General features: G+C 38.7%; 1 protein-coding gene across 1 annotated transcript in view; it reads right to left on the bottom strand.

Moving 5' to 3' along the window:
* The window catches only part of pik3cb (phosphatidylinositol-4,5-bisphosphate 3-kinase, catalytic subunit beta), a 56,986-nt gene continuing 39,392 nt past the window's right edge, over positions 1 to 17,594 (bottom strand). Inside the window, exons 8-24 of the mRNA XM_008426230.2 lie at positions 17,386 to 17,475; positions 16,163 to 16,417; positions 15,968 to 16,064; positions 15,760 to 15,890; positions 14,843 to 14,893; positions 13,770 to 13,958; positions 12,319 to 12,440; positions 11,942 to 12,085; positions 10,933 to 11,032; positions 10,317 to 10,513; positions 10,111 to 10,220; positions 9,506 to 9,584; positions 8,564 to 8,731; positions 8,360 to 8,483; positions 8,128 to 8,273; positions 3,964 to 4,096; positions 1 to 1,656 (exon numbers count right to left, since the gene is read on the bottom strand). Coding sequence (XP_008424452.1) covers positions 1,519 to 1,656; positions 3,964 to 4,096; positions 8,128 to 8,273; positions 8,360 to 8,483; positions 8,564 to 8,731; positions 9,506 to 9,584; positions 10,111 to 10,220; positions 10,317 to 10,513; positions 10,933 to 11,032; positions 11,942 to 12,085; positions 12,319 to 12,440; positions 13,770 to 13,958; positions 14,843 to 14,893; positions 15,760 to 15,890; positions 15,968 to 16,064; positions 16,163 to 16,417; positions 17,386 to 17,475 — 2,274 coding nt within the window. The 3' untranslated portion in view covers positions 1 to 1,518. The remainder of the gene's footprint in view (positions 1,657 to 3,963; positions 4,097 to 8,127; positions 8,274 to 8,359; positions 8,484 to 8,563; positions 8,732 to 9,505; positions 9,585 to 10,110; positions 10,221 to 10,316; positions 10,514 to 10,932; positions 11,033 to 11,941; positions 12,086 to 12,318; positions 12,441 to 13,769; positions 13,959 to 14,842; positions 14,894 to 15,759; positions 15,891 to 15,967; positions 16,065 to 16,162; positions 16,418 to 17,385; positions 17,476 to 17,594) is intronic.

Genomic DNA, 17,594 nt, shown 5'->3' with positions numbered 1-17,594 from the left:
TGCTGCACTGTGGAAAATAACTTTAATAAAACTCTTATGAAAACAAAAAAGGCAAAACAATAAAAGCCTGTACATTTTTGCGATATCCAGTGTTTGAGACTTCTGAAGGCTAGTGGTTCTGTTTCGCACATAAACCAGGAGACAACATGAGCATAACATAGGTTGAGGCCTGGACCCAGAGGTATAGATGACAGGATATGGGACATCTATTTGGATATTGCACAAACATCGAATACAGATGCAGATGCTGCAAGAGCACCATTTGTCCAAACAAGTAGGTCTGCATCAGTCTTACTCTCTGCTGACAAATCTCGCCCACCTGGCTGCTGACTCCGCCCACAGCTGCTTCTATCAAAGCAAATGCATGTAATAGAGCGGCACATGTTTGCACATTCAGTTTGGAAACAGATTATTAAAAACACAATAAAATTATTAAACATATGCTGTCATGTTTTGGTTGTAACATTACGTGTAAAAGCATCGGCTTTGACATCATTGCTTGTTGGTCCTTTAAAAAGATGTCAAACAGGACAGTCATAGTAATGCTTCCGACTGCACAATGTAAAAAAAAAAAAAAAATTGAAATAAAAAATAAAATGAAGTATTTAGTTTATTAAAAGTCTTTTTGAATTACTCAAACGACTCGTGTGTCTCTAAAAACATTCCAGTGTTCGAAGATCCAAATGAAGCAAGAGTCAGACTGTGGACCAGAAGGCTCAGAGAATCTTTTTCCTCCAAGAAGTCACCTTTTTCCGTTTCCCTCACATGTTTCCTGTGTGGACTAGTAAAGTAGTCTGGCACATAGATGTCTCTTACACAGTAAAAACAAAACAAATACAATCTTCTCGCAGTTTTGCAGCAGACTTTCAAACAGGTCCAAGGTTGTACTGGTTGTGGCATTCAGTATTTCAAAACAAGGACAAGGACAACTGCGTGTCTGTTTTAACCGCCACCATTTTCTTTGTTTTCACAATCTTTCTTGATGCTCTTCTGGGGTGTCGTCAAAAATATGGCGGCCCTTTCCATTCGAGTTTCCACCTGCTGAATCCAGCCTTCCTCCAAACACTCCAGTAGTTAAGTGATGCTGTAGCCTCCTGAACGGGGAGGTCCTGTCAGGCATTTTGGCGCGGGCGAAGAGGGATCAGTTCCGTTCCTCTGGCTGGGTTCTCCACCAGCTGTTCAGTCTGTGCAAAGCTTGCAAATATCATCAATGACGGCGATTCCACAGAAATGATTCCAGACCATACTTTTAAAGTTTTGGGTTGCCATTCCAAAGTTAAAGAAGGTGATGAGGTTGCAGGGTAACTGAACCATTTCAGAGTATATTTACCCAGTTTACAGCACGCAGGGTTGAATCTGCTTGGGTTTCAGATTTGAGCTAGATTCCCTTCTTCAATTCAGGGTAAATGGTATATACGTATATTCACATCACCCTGTCTCTTTGGCACATCTGGCCCCTTCCACACATTCCCTCAACATTTCTCCAGACCCCCAGTTTTTAAGGTGGTTCCAGCTGGTCTAGGAGCGGTTGTCTTTGGCCACGTTGTGGGCCATCCAGTTGACCTTGGTCGTCCAACTTTCTCTCAGCGCTTCATCAAACTTTTGGCGGAACTGCTTCAGGGCCTCATCGTCTGTCTTCCCCAGAGCAAGAGAGTCCTGACGGGGGAAAGCGGAAGAGAGATTAGTGGAGAGTGTGGGAGGAAAATGATGCAGAATAATAATAATGATGAATAACACACAGCCTCTTCCATCCACACACAAAGTCAACATAATTGGCCGATTCAATTGGGTATATTAGTTATGTGTCAGAATCTGAACCAGTTAAGCAAAGCTTAACTACTCAATCTTTTAAAACTAATTTAATATAGAAATAAAAAATTAGTTAAACTAAAGTTATTCAACACCGTCAGATGAAAGTAAAACTAAGACAAATAAGACTAATAGGATAAATATACTGGCAGTAAGGAGAGGCCTAGTTATCAGGATTAAGAAAAGTTAAAAATAGAAGAGATATGCCGTTAACCAACAATACAAATATGCTGAAGATTTCTGTTAAAACAATCCATGGCTCTAATGCACCTCAGCAGAACCGGAGGCTGATTGCCTTCATGTATCCTGATAAAGTAATTTATGACAAAGAAGCCCCAACCAAACGGTGAGCGCCGATGACTCAGAGTTCAAGCACACACTTTTCAGCAGGCTTACATTTTCATTTTGAAACTTCTGTTAGTGTTCAGCAATATTTTACGTACTAAAAGTACATTTTAACTTTTCATTAGCTGCAAACCACATTAAAATATAACAGCATTAATATATCACTATGCAGGGAGTGACCCTACATAATACATGAGGTTCACTTTATGGCCTAAATGGCTTTATTGAGATGCACCTCAACATCACATCTACATGATTAGTAATGTTAAATTAGGTGTTTGTCACATTCACAAACTGAGGTCAAAATTAGAATTAGCTACATTTCAGCAAATGAAATGCAGCTAATTTTTTGAATTAAATTAGCTATGGAATCCTCTATTTTTCATCATCACGGAGCTGACTGGAAAATGGAGGATCGTTAGAGAGAAGACTGGTGATCAGAAACGGGTATTGAGACATTTTAAAACAGTAGTAAAACACAGGCCTTCAAACAGCTGCTGTTTTGATCTGGATCTCTTACATAAACTACCACTCAGAAGTTCTGGTTAAACATGCCTCTTCATGTTAAAAAGGTCAAGCTGTTGGATGTGAGCACAGCTGCAGTCGCTCTGGCTGTCTCAACACTGAAGACTGTGTCCTGCCACAGCCTCAGTTTGGCCATTCTTCCTCATTAAGATATGCTGCTGTTGACAGCCGTTACCATGGGAATCTGCGCTGCTCGTGCAACACATGCGTCATCAGTAGACCGCATAAATTCTGAAGCACAGCAACACCAACATGAGCTCAGCACGCGAACCAGACTGCATGTGCACACTGCTGCTACACCGATCAACAACAAGTGTCCCTTAACAACCATACGGATGAAGATCATCAAGGAGCCGGAAGCATGGAGCTCTGATGTGTGCCGCCAGTGTTTATTGACAGATATTTTGAATGAATCCTTTGGGGTTTTCTTTCTAGAGCGTTGCAAACTTGTGTCAGTGCAGCCACAACTAAGGGTGCACCGACTACCTGTGGTCACAACCAGCCTCAGGCTATTGCATAACTCAAAGTGCATCATCATACTGAAGCTCAGCTCAGGGCTTCTTAATGGGTCACAGAAAAAACAAGACAAAGTGATTCAACTCAAAACAAAGTCTTCAAACCTGTTGAATTTATACACTTTCTAATGTGTATTATATTGGGATTTAAATGCGACATCAACATAGAAGTGGACAAGTTGAATTGAAATACTTTTTTTTTTACCAAATAAAATCTGGCAAAGTAGTACTTGTTCCAGCAAGTACTACTGGGAGTCGTAGAGGAATGTTTTTACCAGTTTTGCAGATCCAGAGCAGTTGGCAATTGCAGGGAATTTTATTTACGGGTGTGTACAAAAAGTTAAACAGGTGGAAAAGTTAATACTTTTACAAGATACCACACATGTACCACAATGATTTGCATTGTCATGAAATGACTGGTCTCAAACCGATCCCACAATGGTGGATGTATCAAATAAAATAAAATAAAAAAATTTACATTTATTAATTAGCATTCCAAAAATTAGGATGGTAAAAATAAATCATTGTTGCTTGTGTTTTCCTTCCACTCAGCTTTCCAACAATATTCTTATAAACAGCGTTGTGAATGGAAAAAGTGAAATCTAACCAAGGATGAGTAGAAATTTCCACTGGTAAACATTTCCACCACTTGTTGACACAAATTTCTTCAGAAGCATGTCTGGTATGTAACCGCATGCAAACTGCATTTTGCTGCTGGGTAAAATCAGTTTTAAATCCACATGTACTCCTGCTTCTCAGCCTTTGGTACCTTTAGGTATTGGATGTCTTTGACAGAGGTTAACTCAGGTAGTCCAGCAGTCAGCATGAGGGCAAACAGCGTGATGAAGAGGTTGCCGTTCTTCCTCAAGATAAGATAAGCGTCCTCGCAATTTTGACGAAAACTAGAAAGAGAAAAGGAGGAGATATGAGCACAGTTGTTTGTCATGTTATGCAGCTTCTCGGCTTCAATAAAGGGGAAGACAATTTCATACACATCAACAAGAGTTCCGAAAATGCTTTGTTGCTCGAGCTTTGGAAAACAACTTCTTGACTGAAGTTGTGCATGCTGGATAAATTTGATAGATGCAGTTTTTGTTGTTTTTTGCTTTTACACAAACACAATAAAGATTCCAGGATTTGTTCATGTTTGAAATTTTATGCATGCTGAGCTCAAAAAGCAAAACGCCTTTCAGTTGTCTGCATGACCTAAAGTAGACCAGAGTGGTTTGGTGGTCGAGTGATCTTACTGGAAGTTTTGTTATCAGTGGAAACATGACTGAGCTAAATACATAAGACCACAAACTGTTCATAATAAGTGACAACTTCCGTTTTGTCTAAGACCAACCAAATGCCGACTCCTGGGGCCCCAACTTGCTGCAGAGGAAAGATGTGATTCTAAAATGGTCCGAGAAAGCAGAAACAATCATAATTTCTTCTCTTCAGTCAGTAAAAAGTTCTTATATAGCTTAAGCAACTTACGGCCTTTAGTTTTTGAACATACCCATCATTTGTCATATTGGTACCAATTTCCGCTGAATTTTAATAAAAAACAAACTTTAAAGACAAAGATCAAAAACAATAAAAATCAAAACAAAAACAATCATCAATGCTAATCATTTCCTCTGCATGCCAGCTGCCATTGTACACAATGTTCCGACTACTTAAACCCACAGACACCGCGAGTGCTGATGCAACAACCACCCACTACTGTATTTAGCAGCTTTAGATGTAAACAACATGAGATATGACAACTGTTTGCAGCTAACAACAAGGCCAGCTCAATAATCTAGTTTAGAAGCAATTACAGCTAATAAATGTTTTTTTTCTCTATTCTTATTATCTTAAAAACTATTTTATTTTACTACAGAAAGTAACACATTATGTTCTGTTATACAGATACACATGTAGATAAGGATCTAGGCATGGGTGAAAGTAGTTTCACCCATGCCTACTTGGGGGTACTATGACAACTATATATATATACATATATATATACTGGGTTGGTCTTGAATTGCTAAAAAATAAAGCTGTATTTCCTTCAGCCCACTGGCCATGAGACCTAAATTCTGAACATCATGGCATAGAGTGCATCCCAGTTTTCCATGTCTGGCATATAACCATTAATTTTAGCTTTTAAACTGGTTCTATTCATCCTGTGTCCAGACAGAGGGATAATCAATAGCCCAGCATCATGACATGTTTGTTCTGAAGCTCCTGCAGTTTCCACTTTATCTTCCTAACATGGCGCCTCCTCACCCTGACTCTCATACTGACAGGAGGAACCACAGAGCTCTGTTAAGTTAAAAGCACATCTTCTGAAGTTGGGATATTTTTCCTCCAACAGGTTCCAGAGGAATCACCTCAAACCAGATGTTGGACTGGATTTTATTTCAATGTCATTTGTGAATGTTAGAGTCTCATTTTCAACAGTGGAGCTATAAAGGTTGAAAAAAGTTATTTTGGACAAAATCTCAGCAACATCAACATTGCCACTAAAAAAGAGGCAAAAAAATTGTTTGATAAAGGAGAAGCTTCTTAGATTCTGAGCCCAACAGCACCAAACAATTTTTTGTATTAGACAATTAATTTAATTTCACATAATTATCGCGGTAGAAGCCATTTGTTTGTTAAATACTTAATGAAACATATTTACCGCGTTTGATGTTTGTTGTAAATGACATATACTCACAAAGAATGAGGTAATTAGTCCAAGTTTGTCATTTATTGAAAGTTCAGAAACTACAGCGGCTGTAAAGAGTCACAGCAAAGATAAAACTACCCGAACAGATGATCAATTCAAAACCACTCGCACATTTTCTCTCTCTCTCACTTAAGCACACCCGTTTCCATGGCAACCTCCTACACTCCACAAGCCAACCCAAGATTGCGTTAAAAATATAACATTCAGTCCGTTACGATATCAGGTTTGCCCGCTTGATATTTATTTTGCGGTCATTAATAATCCTCTCATGAACACAGCGGTGGTTGATTAGTTAATTTTAAACTCCTGCTCAGCTCGTTATTTTGATAATGGAACCGAAACGCACAGAATTGCGCAACACCTTGTAGAAACAATAATCACAGAAATTATTATTGCTGTTGGGTCATTAATTTGAACATGTTTTGTTGATTTTTGTTTTTTGTTCTAAAGTTATGAATGGTTTGATAAGCCAATCAGAGGAGGACGTGCTGGTCTCAGCATCCAGGGGGCGTTCAGTTTGTCAGCTAATACCGAGATCAACTCAAAACCTTCTGCGATCGATATATTGCTCTAGCAAAGCATGAACAGTTCAGAAACAATATGAAATGGGAAAAAAGTTATTTTTTAACTGATTAAGTTGTGTTTTAGATTATTCTTGAAAAACTAATCAGTCACGGCTGATTAGTGGAGGAACTCACGGCTGCACAGTGAAACCATTCATGTTTTACAGCAGACAGCCGCTCCTCTCTCTTGCAGGTACTGCGTACCCCCACTAAATCTTTTAGGGGTACGCAGTACCCTGCCGTACCCCCTTACTGTCACCCCTGGATCTAGGCCACAATAACAAAGACTAACTGTGTTGAAGGGGTATTCCACCTCTAGCAACAGATCTGACTTGACCCATAACCAGCATGAACTGGTACTCTGAATGCGTTGGCAGTGTTGCTTTATGAAGTCTTTGAATGACACAGTTGCATACTGCATGAATGGAAGCAGGGAGGTAAACAGAGCTGAGATTTTGCTCTTGTACTCGCACCACAATTAAAAATCTGCTCTTGAATTTACATTCATGTGCAAAAAGATTTACTGTGCGTTACAAAATTAATTCTCATTAAATGCACTTGATAAATAGCTTTTACAGTCTTTATCTCTAGGCATAAGGCAGATAATTTTCTTAACCAAATTAACCAGCCTCTTCTACTGCCAGTCATGTTCTTCCTCAAACTGCATCTTCCTTTATTTACATAAACAGCACGCTGTTCTGCAAACCTGCCTCAATGTCCTCCAGCTGCGAATCTTTGCTGCAGCCTGGTGGTGGAAGGCAGTACTGCAACAATGACCTCAGCTTTTTTAAAAAGCATTCACAGGCACAAAAGCCAGTTCTTTATAGGATTGAGTTTTAACTTACTAGTTTTCTTCAAACATGACAACAGTAATAATCAGACATTACAACATTTACTGTACTATGCAGTTTAAACTTCCGTTAGTTTATCATATACATCTGAAGATGTTTGAAATTTGCAGAGATGGGGGATTTTTAAATTGAGAAAACATCAAATTATATGTTAAAAAAACTCCAACTGAACTCCATACTTTGGACCAACATAGAATTGATATCATAGCATCTACTGTACGTTGTAAAAGTATTTATACGTTAAACTTTCTCACATTTTGCAGCCATTTGCTACAGTCAAAAAATTAGGCATACAAGTCAAAATGGCTTTCCAAATTTCTTATAAATATAAAAAGTGAGGCAGAAATTTCTAGTCACGGTTTTACTCTGATACCCTTAAATGAAACTCAGAGCAACCAAGTGCCTTCAGAAGTCACCTACTTTGTTAAGTCCATCTGTATGTAGCTTAAAATATAAAGAAATACAGCTGGTCTGGTAACACAATAATGTACGTAGCTGAAATGTGTAAAGTTTAAATTGGTGTGAATACTTTGCAAGATATTTGATGCTTGTGTTCAGGCTGGTAAACCTAAACAAATAAGTATATATTAGCCGTTATTACAATGTGCCTGTTTGGTTTATTATTCCATCTATGGATATGTAGGCAAATTTCAAGCAAATCTAAATCGACTCATCATCATAACAGAGCTTTCAATTTGACAGCTCTGTGTCAAATTGATAGATTATAAAAAGTTTTTTGCACCTTTTACTTGAAATGATTCAGTAGTATTGTTTCAATGTGATTTAGAAACGATGGGAAAAAAAAGACAGGAACAAACCTGCCAAATTTTTCCGTGTTCCCCGTCTTGCCCTGTTGAATGACGTGGATGAAGTCATGTGTGAGGATAAAGGGTACGCGTTCCCTCTTGATGCCGAACTTGGACTTGAAGTTGCCAAGGATGTGACCGAAGTCTATGTGAAACAGCTGACAGGAAAACACGGCAGACGGTGAGTCGCACTGACACGAGGAATGAAACGAGCTCATGAAAATGTTTCTCCTGCTTGTCTGACCTGCCCCGTGCTGCGGACCATGATGTTGTCGCTGTGGCGGTCTCCAATGCCCAGGACGTAAGTAGCTACACAGTAGCCCGCACAGGACAATGTGAACTCCTCAATGGCCCGGTCGAGAGCATCACTGTGAACACGGGACACATAACCATGATGAAATGTAAATCCTTTTAAATTCCCAGCAGCTACATTTGAACTCCATCCTACCCAGAGTTCCTTTCTTTCAGCCAGTTTAGCAAAGCATCCTTGTTGAACGCCGCGGTTGCTGCAACGTTGCTGTTGGTCAACTGGATGTTGGCGATCGTGTCTGCTGATGAGACCACTTCAATGAGTCCTGCTCTGTCACCCGTTGCTAAGCAACCATATGGAACAATCCTGAAGAAAGAAGAAGAAAAAAAGATTTGGTATGAGGAGTGTTTTATTTGTAGATTGTGGGCACATTTTATTGTACCACAGTGTAAACATTGGTAAAAGTGGAGTAAGGATGGGTGGAACAAGCCTGGTGACAATCACAAGTGAAGATATATTATAGTCATTTTATATGAAAAGGAATAAAATAAGCTCTATTTTATGGAACTGACGGCGGTTGCCCGGTCCTACACCTTGTAAAAACAGAGCAGACAGTGACATTTGTTTGTGGTATAGTCTGCTGTTCAGCTAAACTTTCAAAAGAGCTTGTTCTTTTGAATACAAGCTCTTTTGAAAGTCCCTGCTCTCTTCACCACAGAGAGCAGGGACCAAAACGAGAGAAAGTCTGCACTCCTGAATTATATATGAATACAAACTAGACGTTTTCTGGCCAATCGCTGATTACAGATGTTTTAAAAAGCCGATTCTGATTTTGGCCGATACCAATTATTCAGAAATTCAGAAATGTCGCTAAATATAGCAAGAAAGCTGCTGTGTTGGCAACAGTAGGGTGATTACTGTTAACTGCAAATGTGCAGACATGGCCTGGTGGGCCAGTCTTTCAGTCAAACCCCTCTCACTGTAGAGCAGAAGAGGACAGTGGGTGATTTTTAAACCTTTGATAGGGAATAAGATCGGCTTCATTCTCAAGTATCAGCCAATCACTGAACTCCCCAAAATTAAGGAAATCTGCTGGCCAATAAATGGGTGTACCCCAAACACAAACACAAAGAAACTCACCTGAGGTCCAGATTTGCTTCCTTCCACAGAAGATCCATCAACCTCAGTATCTGTAGGGTCAACATGTCTTGCCTCAAGTCTAGGAAATAAAAATGAGAATGAAAGATGAGCTAATGTTCTGATTGGAATATAATCAGCCATTTATGAAAGTTAAATATACTATTTGGTTTTATTACATCCCTCTAGTGCTTTGCAAAAGTATTCATATACTGGATCAGCTTACAGGGGCAGTAGCAGTAAAAGAAATTTATACCGTGCTAGTTTTACAAATATTATTAAACTCATGGACTCTCTGCATGTTTTGGTGATTGGTTTACTAATCACCAAACTGGAGGCAACTGGATTTTATGCGGTTGTATCAAAGTAAACACAGGGCTAATGCAAATACATTTCTATGCATCACTTTTGAAAACCTTGATTTTTTTTCTCCCTTCTCTTCACACTTAGATAAATTTTATATCAATCTATAATTAAAATAAAATTTTTGGTTGTAATGTGACAATGTCACAACCATGCGACAACGATTGTTATTAAGAAACTGTAAAACAGGAACTCATTGCACATTTAATTTCCCAACCCCAGCTTCATGATTGTGAGATTCCTACCGTCTCCATTTTTGAAGATGATTCCCAAAGTATCTCCATTAAGCAGCTTGTTGTTGTAAACAATCCAAAGAGGCTTCATCTTGGAGTCCATGTAGCGACACTTCTCCACACTAAAAGCACAAGGATGGAGGACAAAGGGTTATCTGCAGCTCAGCGCCGTTTGCTGCCACCCAGAGGAGGGATCGTCATGTGAGCAGCTGTCTTACCTGATGTCAGACAGCAGCACACTGGGGTTGAGAGGGGAGCTCAGGTCTGACAGAGCCTCCGAGTAGCCGCTCTGTCTCAAACACGTTATCATGGCCTCCTTGGTCAACATGGCCTCCTTTGTTTTGCTTCGAGCGTTTTTAAGGGTTCCCAGCTTGATTAACTCATTGACAGACTTCAATTTAGTCAGGGCTTCCACCTGGAAATGAAAATAAACAAGTTCAACTACTAGAAGGATATTTTAGAAGGTTTGGCTGCTTGCAAGCAAACAACACAACACATTTCTGCTCCTGACAGCTAACCCACTTTCCTACAAACCAGACCGTGTTTGCTTTGTGCAACAGGAAAGTGGTGAGATAGTCGAGGAGGAAATGGCAAGAAGTGAGGTCAAAGGTTAGAGGGCAGGACACAGACAATAAAAGCCACAAATTTTGCCCTGTCAGGGTTAACAATAGCAGAGCAAGAGTCTGAAAATATCCACTTGTCTGACAGACATAAATCTAGAAAGAAACCAACACTTCTGCCCATAGCAGGACAATGTGCTTTTAACAGGTATAACTAATTAGATTTACAACTCGTAGGTTGAAAGGGGGATAAACCAGACTGAATGTATCTTGCCTGTTTCTTTAAAACCTCAATATGAGGGATGCTTCCTCTGCAATAGGCCTCCAGGATGAGGGAGAACTGGACTGAAACGGCTGGCATGTGGATCTCTGACCTGTAGGGGGCAGCAGAGAGGAAAGAGGAAACAAATGAGTAACGTAACAAATGAGCATTAATCAAGCATTAGTTTTTAATGCTCGATTTTATTTTTTAATGAATGAATGGTCCTTATTTTGGATACATACAAATATGCATCTCCAAGGAAGAGAACAAATCATTGCAAGGAAATATTTGTACAATTAATTTATAATCCTGACTTAAAATTACTCATCAAGCATCAAAAACATTTATATTGCATTTTAATTATTTTTTTTTTTTTAATGAAGCTTTGTGAAACATGACAGATCTAGATAATTTCAAGTCATCTTTAAGGTTAACACACAAACCTGAAACACATCTTTTTGTAAGAACATGTTTCAAAAATAAGCAATCGTCTTAAATTCTAATACCGTCCCTTTAATTAATACATTTTGGATTCAAATAGGAAGACATTTGTACATTCACACGTTTTTCAACTATTTTCCAAAAAATAAAAATTAGGGTAACCAAGATATCCAAGTATAATGCAATATGTTTGTCAATGTTTTTAATAAGTCAGAATCACTTTAGTAATTTTAATTTTGCCAGGGAAAATACACGCTTGGAAGGAGTTGTGACAACCTCAGCAACTAGTTCAATAATACACTCAATTACCTCATATGAGTGACATATCCACATTGTTACTGTCGGTAGATTTTTTTATTCTTAAACTTTCAAACAACTTCTAGCACATCTGATCAAATCCCCCAGAGAAATAGTAATAATTATTAAAATTACTTTGGAACCGTTTATGAGCATCTTTTGGAGGATTACATTACAAAAAAAAAAAACCATTAAATTAAATCAATATCCTCTATATGTTCAATTTAACTCTTTTTAAAATGATTTTTATTGCATATTTTTTGTTGCTCAGAGACTCACTCACCGAAGGTGCCAGAAGAGGAAGTGTCCGATTTTACGGTTCCTTTCAGCACGTTCCAGCAAGAAGTGGGTGAGTGCACAGTCATAATAGGGCTCATAACGCAACACCTGCACCAACTGCAGGAGGTATTGGGACAGTTCCTCATCGCTGGCGGAAGGAGAGAAAAAACAGGAACAAAAACAGAGGCGTAGTGGTTAGTGGTTGTTTCCTGGCAATAATTTCATGAGGACACTTAAATTGACCTTAAGGGTTTTCACAGATTTCTGCCAAACGGAACATCACCCATTACCTATTAGCAAAAAGTGTTTTGTGCTTTTATAAATATTGGGATTTGACTTTGATTTGTCCAAGTATTAATATAAACTGATGAATGTGTCTACCTCATGTCCCGCAGGCAGCCCACAGCGTACTCTCTGACGTACTGATCAGGATAGTTGAAGTCCAGAAGCTCCAGAGCATCTCTGGGACAAAGTTTGGGCCAAATCTGAAGCAGGGCCTGGAGCTGAGAAACACACATTAATATGTTAAAAATGGCAGATATCTGACTACTCTGTTAGCTGAGAATTAGATGCTTAGTGGAAGAGTTTGGTTACACAGAGAACAACATAAAATTCAGAATCAGCTTCAGTTTACAATAAGAATGGAAAAAAACTTAAATTTAAATATTTTTGTAGATTAAAAAATATAGAATAAAAAAATAAATACAACTTTTTATTAGCAACAAAGTACAAATAAAGTTTTATGTCTACCATATTGTTTGTTGTATTGATGAATCTATTATTAAGAAACTGTAATCAACAAATAGCTATTCTGTTCCTAATATGAGCTGCAATAATGGTACCATCACTTAAAACAACATAAGAGTACATCTTAAAATACAATAAAACTGCTAACATATGGAGAGCCTATAAGAGGGAAGTAACATTTTTACATAAAAACTGTTTTGTTGGACACAGCAAATTGTAAACTGAAAATTAGACTAAGACCTCCATCTCTGATTAATGAAAAAATATGCAAGAATGTACTTTTATGTAGATTAAGACTGATGAGATGATGCCAAACCTAAGAAAGATGAAACTTGCGTCACATTCCAACAAAGAGCTGTAAGGATCTCAACAACATTTAGACCATAGCTGAAGTGGGTGTGTAGACCCAATAAGGCTAACACAATTTAATTTGAAGGATGAGGTTGGGTGAGAAAAGCACGTTTGAATTTTTAGTTGCTTGAACGGCATTGTGGTTTATTGCCCAACGACACCAAAAACTCACAATATTGAGTTCTTGAGAATTGGACAAGATTTCATCATGTTTAAGAAAACTTCAAGATTCAAATTTATGCTGCACATAAGTCTTCTTTTATTGATTTTATCACAAATTTAACAAGCTGATGTCTTTCATTTTCTGATTTCTTTTTATCTTTTCAAACCGTAGGACATTGCGTCAACAAAGTCTACAGTTCAACATTTCCTGATTGTGATGTAGCTCAAAGTACACCTTGCTGTCCAGCTTTTAATTGGTTGGATCCTTTCTGCATCTTTAGCACCTGAACAACTTTCACATACTGTTTGTCTCCTCTATTTTACTCTGTTCCCATTTATTCTTCCTACAGGAGACCTAAAATGCTGCCAAATAAATAATTTAAGAGTAGTTTAGGCATCTTATATTACAACTTTATCGGGTGAAGTCACACTGGCCGCAACTACTTTGTGCTTGCAAGATAATAGAAATCTCAACAAGAAAAATTATGATTTTTAATACAGCGAGATCTGGTTACACCCCTCCTAACTGGACCTTTACGTTAAGGTTTTTAACAACAGACACTGTGGCTAACCTGGGCCATGTCGTCGTGTTTGCTCCACTTAACGGAGAGCAGCAGCTTTGGTAGACACTGGGGGAAAATCTCACGACAGTCGTGGCGTAGTGTCCAAATTAAATCCTTCTCGTTTTCACACAGCTGAGAAAGCGGGTCCCGCTCCATAATCTCCTTCAGTTCAATGTGGAACTTCTTTCCACCGCGACCCTGAGAGAAGAAGTCAAGTTGAGAAGCTGGAGAAAGTTTAAAATGAGAAAGAATAAAGGTACGACAGGGTGGCTTGTCATCAGTTATTTCCAACTATTGACGTCTAGGGTTAGAAATTGTGTTTCTATTGTTAAAATTGATGCTTGTCTAATACACAAGTGTAGATTTGTGCATTATTTTCCTTTTTATTAAAAAAGTACAACTAAGGAAAAGGTTTTACTGACTTACTGGTTAATAATTAAAAGCGAGGTCTGGATATTAAAAGAAAATTAGAAAGTTTTTGTAAAGAACCACAAGAGGGCAGCAGTGTAACAAAGCATGCATGCCCTTATGCTTACAGGACTTGTATTATAATCTCTCAGAAGAAAACTAAACCTAATAGATTTACTTCAAGGAGATTTTATGTGAATGTGGTCGTTATATTGCATAAATAATGAGAGGAGATGCATTCAAATTGAAGCAAATGAAAGTCCACAGTTTCACACACATAAAACTGAATGGCTTTGTGCAGACATGCCCTCTGTGTAACACCGATTACGTAACCTGCGGTGACACACCCAGCAGTGGGTTTCTAGTTGAGGGGCGTAAAAAACAGGAAGACCGACAAGTAATCTGATTAGTCTCCCTAGTTTTAGTGGGGGGTGGATGGTTTGGGAGGGTGAAGATTTTTTACTAAACACCCTGCCAACTGATAACAATGGGTTTCCAGGGAAACCGGGTATGGGTGCCTGTTTGAAAGGTTCAACTTGAGCTGTGTTTGTGTGAAGGAGAGAGAGTGTGAGAAATTTCTCAGCATGTAATTTCACTTTAATTCAAACTGGTATGTGTTCTGAATTAATGAATGTGAGCTCACACAATAATCTCTCATTAAGGCAGTTACTCACTATGGACATGGAGTCACTGGCTCTGGCAATCTGTGCAGCTTTTTCCAGGATCTGAAAGAAAAGCAAGTCGCTCAATGAAAAAGCATGCTCTGATGCGATGCAGCACTTCCAGCAAGTGTGCATTAGGCAAGTGGAACACGTCCCGATCTTCTCATGCTAATAGCCACCACTTCATCATAATCACTAGGTAGCGTTCTGAAAAGCACTCAGCCACCACAATGACTGCTGAAGTCACATCTTTGAAGAAGGCCACACTAGACCTGTCGAGGTATTGATGTTCAATGTAACAGTCTGAGTGGCAAATCAATGGCAGCCATAAAAGCTTGAGTAATTTCACTGCAAAAACACAACATCTCACCAAGTATTTTTGTATAGGTTCTAGTGCAAATATCTCAGTACACTTTAAATAAGACAAAACTAACTCACAAGTAACTTTTGACTTAAAACAAGATATTGGCGCTCGTTTTAAGTCAATCATTTCTTAATACTGATAAAAGTACTAACTCCACTTGAGGCATTTTCCTCATGTTCAAAGTGAAATTCTGCCAGTGAAACTAGTACTTTTTCCATCACCATTAAATGGTAAAATGGGAAATGGCTTGTACTTGTATAGTGCTTTATCAAGTCCATAGGACCCAAAAGTGCTTTACAGTACATTCAGTCATTCACGCACACATTCACATGCTGAATATTAAGAAATTAGTAACTTAAAACAAGCTCACATATCTTGCTGAAAAGTTACTTGTAAGTTAGTTTTGTCTTATTTCAAATGTACCAAGATATTTGCTCTAAAAACTAGTGACACAATACTTGGTAAGACTTTAGGTTTTGCAGTGTTGTTAAGATTCTTACATTTTGAGCTTATAGGGATATATGGTCCAGAACACACCATGATTGAACCAAATAACAGGACTAACCTTGTCGAAAGGGGGAAAGACGATAGGATATGGCGAGTACTCTGGAAAGTGGATGTGCAGCGCTGTGGCGTTCTCAGTGTATGGGTTGGTCTGAATGGTTCCTATTGGGTTCAGCATCTCTTCAAGTTCATCTGGGTCAAACAAATTCCTGGTTAGAATGCATATGCTCCACTTGAAGCTCAATAAATCTAAACTTAATTGAATGTACCAGGAAAAGAAGACCAGCAGTGCAGGATAATGTCTCCAGTCTTCAGCTGCCCTTTGTAGTCAAACACCATTGTGTTGACCCAAGCTATGGGGTAGTGCTGGATCAAACAGTTATTCATTAATCTTTGAAACAACACAGAAGTGGTAGAAAGTAGAGATAAGAAAGGGTTCTGGATCCTCTTTCAGACGCACTCACCACTTTCCCTGCCTTTCGGATGGTCTGGTATTTGTTTATGTGAGGATTCTTGGTGGACTTCTGCTTCTTGACCTTATCCATGACGGCGTAGATAGCGAAGCAGAGCCGGGTCATGCGTGGTAAATCAGAGATGGAAATGTCAAACTCCAGAGCGTTGTCCCTCCAGGTGTGCTCCGAGCGCCCGCTGGTCTCGCTGCTCACGGCCGGCTTGCACAGCAGTTCTGTGCCGTGAAAGAGGCCCGCCCTCACCTGGACCTGTGAATATGTACAGACATGCCATCCATTTGGTGCTGCTGATTATTCTGTTTTTACATTATTCACCAGTGCTTTGCAAAGTTTTCAGGTTGTGCAAAAATGTGAAAATGGAAAGAAAATGATGTTCACTTTACTTTGATACCCCAAAATAAAATCGAGCATAAATGCATCCCAAACTTGTTATGGTTTTATTTAAAATATTTTGTCAACCATTTATCATTGTTGTTCTGTTTCTCACTACTTCTCTTATATTTAAAGAGGCAGTTTCATGTATTTTCAGAGTGCCATTTTATAGCACGATTAATCTAGGGAGAAAAATTTTTTACATATTTTTTACTTAAATACATAAGTCTTTTTTGTACAATATTAGAAATACTTTAACAAATGCAAATAAACAAATATTTTTCTTAAGGAAGAAAATAAACATTTTACTACCTAAAATGCATGGAATTCATTTACTGAATTTTAACCAGGGGAAGCTACAATTTATGCATGAAGTTTTGAGTGAAACATATGAACAGATAAAGGTATAAGAAAATAGTCTTTGTTCTAGTCTTTGAGGCGGAAATTTGTCTTGGAGATCACTGCTCCAAGGCAGAGCTTGTGGCAATAGGTGGCACTCAGTGAAAGCAAGCTTTCAGGCACTGCCACATGGCTGCCACAGGAAATTAAAGGATTTCTCCAACATTAATGAAAGAATCAAGATTACACACCAAGTATGTTTTTGATAAGGGAGTAACAATATAACATTATGTAAAGCTCACAATAGTCAATTTTCTATAATACATCCCTCTTAAATAAAAACCCAATAAACTCCACAGAAATTTATGTCATTGTGCCTAAATGTGGAAGCACTCAAGGGGTTTGAATAATTTTGGATGGCTGTAATAATAACTGCGAATGAGATAGTGCAGCTGTGTTTGCAGGTTTTTAATGGACGTAACATAAGTGTTTCAGGGAGAGTTTACCTTTGCGCTCTCTTCGGCATTCACCTTGCTGCCTTTCACCAGGACTATCCTGAAGGAGCTCGACACGTCCCACACACACGTCTGGGCTTGCTGAGGAGGAAGAGTGAGAGCAGAAAGGGAGAGTTGCTGAGAGTGAGGAGCAGGATTATGATGATGTAGTGTAAAAATATGTGGAGAACTCCTCTTCTTCACACCCACCGCTTCTCAGC

The sequence above is a fragment of the Poecilia reticulata genome, linkage group LG13, assembly GCF_000633615.1.
Source record: "Poecilia reticulata strain Guanapo linkage group LG13, Guppy_female_1.0+MT, whole genome shotgun sequence".
Lineage (NCBI taxonomy): Eukaryota > Metazoa > Chordata > Actinopteri > Cyprinodontiformes > Poeciliidae > Poecilia > Poecilia reticulata.
This window is presented reverse-complemented; position numbering and strand designations above follow the sequence as displayed.